This window comes from Brassica oleracea, chromosome C5 (assembly GCF_000695525.1).
Source record: "Brassica oleracea var. oleracea cultivar TO1000 chromosome C5, BOL, whole genome shotgun sequence".
Classification (NCBI taxonomy): domain Eukaryota; kingdom Viridiplantae; phylum Streptophyta; class Magnoliopsida; order Brassicales; family Brassicaceae; genus Brassica; species Brassica oleracea.
Window position 1 is genome coordinate 11,872,468 of NC_027752.1, and position 3,243 is coordinate 11,875,710.

At 40.5% G+C, this 3,243-nt stretch overlaps 1 protein-coding gene across 1 annotated transcript; it reads right to left on the bottom strand.

The window, feature by feature from the left end:
- Positions 1 to 800: 800 nt before the first annotated feature.
- Positions 801 to 1,667, bottom strand: LOC106344529 (glutathione S-transferase T3-like). The gene has a single exon (XM_013783891.1). It carries the CDS (start codon positions 1,665 to 1,667, stop codon positions 801 to 803), a length of 867 nt encoding a protein of 288 aa, XP_013639345.1.
- Between the last annotated feature and the right edge of the window lie 1,576 nt (positions 1,668 to 3,243).

Below are 3,243 nucleotides of genomic sequence, written 5' to 3' on the forward strand. Positions count from 1 at the left end.
ATAATCGGAGATGACCTTCTTCACGGTTTCTTTCGATAAAAACTCTTTTTTTTCTTGTCTTCTTTTCTTCTGTTTGATCACCAAAAGTATTGCACAAATTCTCAAATGCTTCATCGAATTGATGATCAAAATATTGATCGAACGCTTCATAAGTAGAGTCTTCGAAATTGTTATGAGAGGAAGATGCCATGAGATAAAGGGAACTGATTGTTTATAACTTGAGAAACGGATTGTTGAATCAAGAGAATTGAGAGTGAGAATGGATTGTTTTGATGAAGAGAATTGAGAGAATGAAGCAAGAGAGTGTATTGTTTATAACTTGCAAGAATGGTGATAATGAGAAAGTGATAGATATATACATTTTATAAGTCTTACAAAGACCCGTGACCAAATACATATCAATGCATTAGTACAAGTTCTGTGACCAAATGCACAACAGGAACAAGACAATACAAAACAGAACAAGTCCCGTGATACAATGCTACACTCTCGTGTGGTCTTGTCTGCCTCTCCACTCTTCACTCTCTTTTGTTCTTGTCCCACTCGCCACTCCCGTGATACTAGACTACAAAACAATAAAACAGGAACATCAGTGTTATAGAACAAGTGACAACAGGAACAACAACAACAGCTATATCAACAGAACCAATAAAACATAGAACAAAAGCATTACAAGGTTACTTGATTAAACTAACATTGTAGGATTACAAGAACTTGATTAAACAGAACAACAACATCCGGTGAAACGAGAAACTGAAAGACAACAACAAACAGAACAACAAACAGAACAAGAACTACAATCAGAATAAGCCATTGATTAGCTTTTTCTTAAGGGATTCTTCATACTCAAGCAAAGGTTCTTTTTTTCCAATAAGACTATCAAGCAGGCTCATCTTAGACAGGTGTTCCTTAGCATCAATTTCCTTCTGCTTGATTTTCCAAATCCTCTCAAACTCCTCTACTTGCTTGTCTGGATCAAACGTCTTCTTACCACTCGCCTTTGAGGCTTTAACACCTGGTGGACGCTTCTTAGAATCTGCTTGAGATGTTGAAGAATCACCACCATCCTCAGCCTTTCTTTTTAGAGGTTCCTTCCTTCTAGAAAGCTCACACCACTTCTGGTCGTGCCTCAGTTCCTTCCAAGCGTGTTCAAGGAGGAATTTCTTCTTATGGTTGTTGAAAAATATTTGATGAGCAAGTTTGAGCACATTGTTTTCGTTTTGACCTGATGTCTTCTCTCTCCTTGCAGCTTCATAGGCTCCACAGAATTTGCAAACGAGATCATTGATCTTCTGCCAACGGTGCTTGCAATGACTAGCCCCTCTCTGTTCAGAGCCACCATCTTGATAACTTGCAGCAAAGTAGGCTACTATTCTTGTCCAGAAAGCGCCTGACTTTTGCTCGGTGCTAACAACTGGATCTTTGCTCGTGTTTAACCACGAGCTGATCAGCACCACATCGTCCGCTGGTGTCCAAGTTCTTCGTTCACGATGACCAGCAAGAGTGTCGCCGTCGAAGGCTGAATCAGCGGTACCTTGAGTGGCAAGAAAAGGAACTTGGGTTGAAGATAGCTCTACACTATCTTCATAGGATCCAAATCCAATGTCTTGTTGACTATTGAGTAAGTCAACAAACTTTGGATTCTGCCTATATGGATAGGAATCCATACTCCAAGATGAGAAAGAAGAGATAAGACTCAAGAGAGATGCGAAGATGAGACTCAAGAGAGATGCGAAGATGAGACTCAAGAGAGAGGCCAAGGACAGAGTTTAAATGGAGGAAGAGAAGCATTGATCACAACCAGTTCGAGAGGACATATATCTACCGCAATTAACACACAAGACCATCGATATGTATCAATCCATAACTACACTTATTATCTTAACACAACCATAACCTAACCATCACATTTATTACAGTGTTCACCTAACCTAACCATCAACATTTACATTTACACTACCACACAATGCTTTATCATATTCACAATAGCAAAGAGAGGGGTTTACCTCTATCAACAAGCGTAGGGCTTTTATCTCACGAACCTTGCCATTGCATCTTGATCAACCAACCTAAAGACAGAGAGGAAAGGAACAAATCACAACCAAAACAAAGATTTATATATATGTACACGAGCTCGCCAGAGAATAAAAAACAACAATAACAAACCACAAACCACCAAATGTTATTAACAATGCTTCATCCAATTCACCAGACCAAATACAAAAGGTTTTATCAAATTGAACCGACCAAAGACAAAGGTTTACCTTTAACATGTAACCCTTGATCTTCTGCCTTTTGAATGAAGAATCGTCTGGCTCTTGATCATTCCATCTCACAAGAACATGACAGAAAAAAAATCAAATCCAAATTTATCATGTTCCTCATATTAAAATTCTCGATCTGTTCGAGAAAATCTAAATCAAATACATGCATAATCAAAATCAAATACATGCATCATATTAACAAATCTTTACCTTCGATTCGCCTGAGATAGAGCTCGCAACGATTCCGCCGAGGAGAGGAAAGAGACAGATAGGGAGATCGCCGTGGCCCTTCCTCGACGACAGCCACCGACGGAGACATCGCCTGATCGTCCAACAGAACCACCGATTGGGAGAGATCTCCCCTTTCGCCGAGGAGAGGAAGGAAACAGAGAGAGATGTCACCGTTTTCCTTGGTGGAGGAGAGCAACAGATAGAGAGGCTGTCGTTTGCCGTCGTCGACACAGCCACCCAGACGCAGCCGTGGCGTCGAACAGTCCCATCGATCGCATCGGATTTCGCCTTTCGCCGTAAGAGGAGAGAAAAAGAGAGAAAGAAATGAAGGAAAAGAAAAAATGCGAAGGACGCTAGGGTCAAGTTTTCTCCAGCCTGTCCCGGTGCGACACCTGGCAAAGAAGCAACGACGCTTCCCGTGCCAAATTAAGCAACACATTTTCTCTTTTTTTTCCTTATATCATTTATTTTAATTACAATTAGTCTTAAGCAATTCATTTAAGCCACTGCAATAAACTTGCTCTAAGCTATCTCGAACACGTGGACTGATCAACTATAGCAGCTGCACAACCACTGAACCAATGACAATTTTAAAGAAATTGACCCCAAAATAATACTTATTCTAACCGGCCCCAAAACTAATGCTTGATTTGTTTTGTATCAGGCACGGCCCTGCATGTGGACACACATGCCCACAACTTTTGAGTTTGAAATGACTATGAATAAGCTCATGGGATTTCATTCCCCT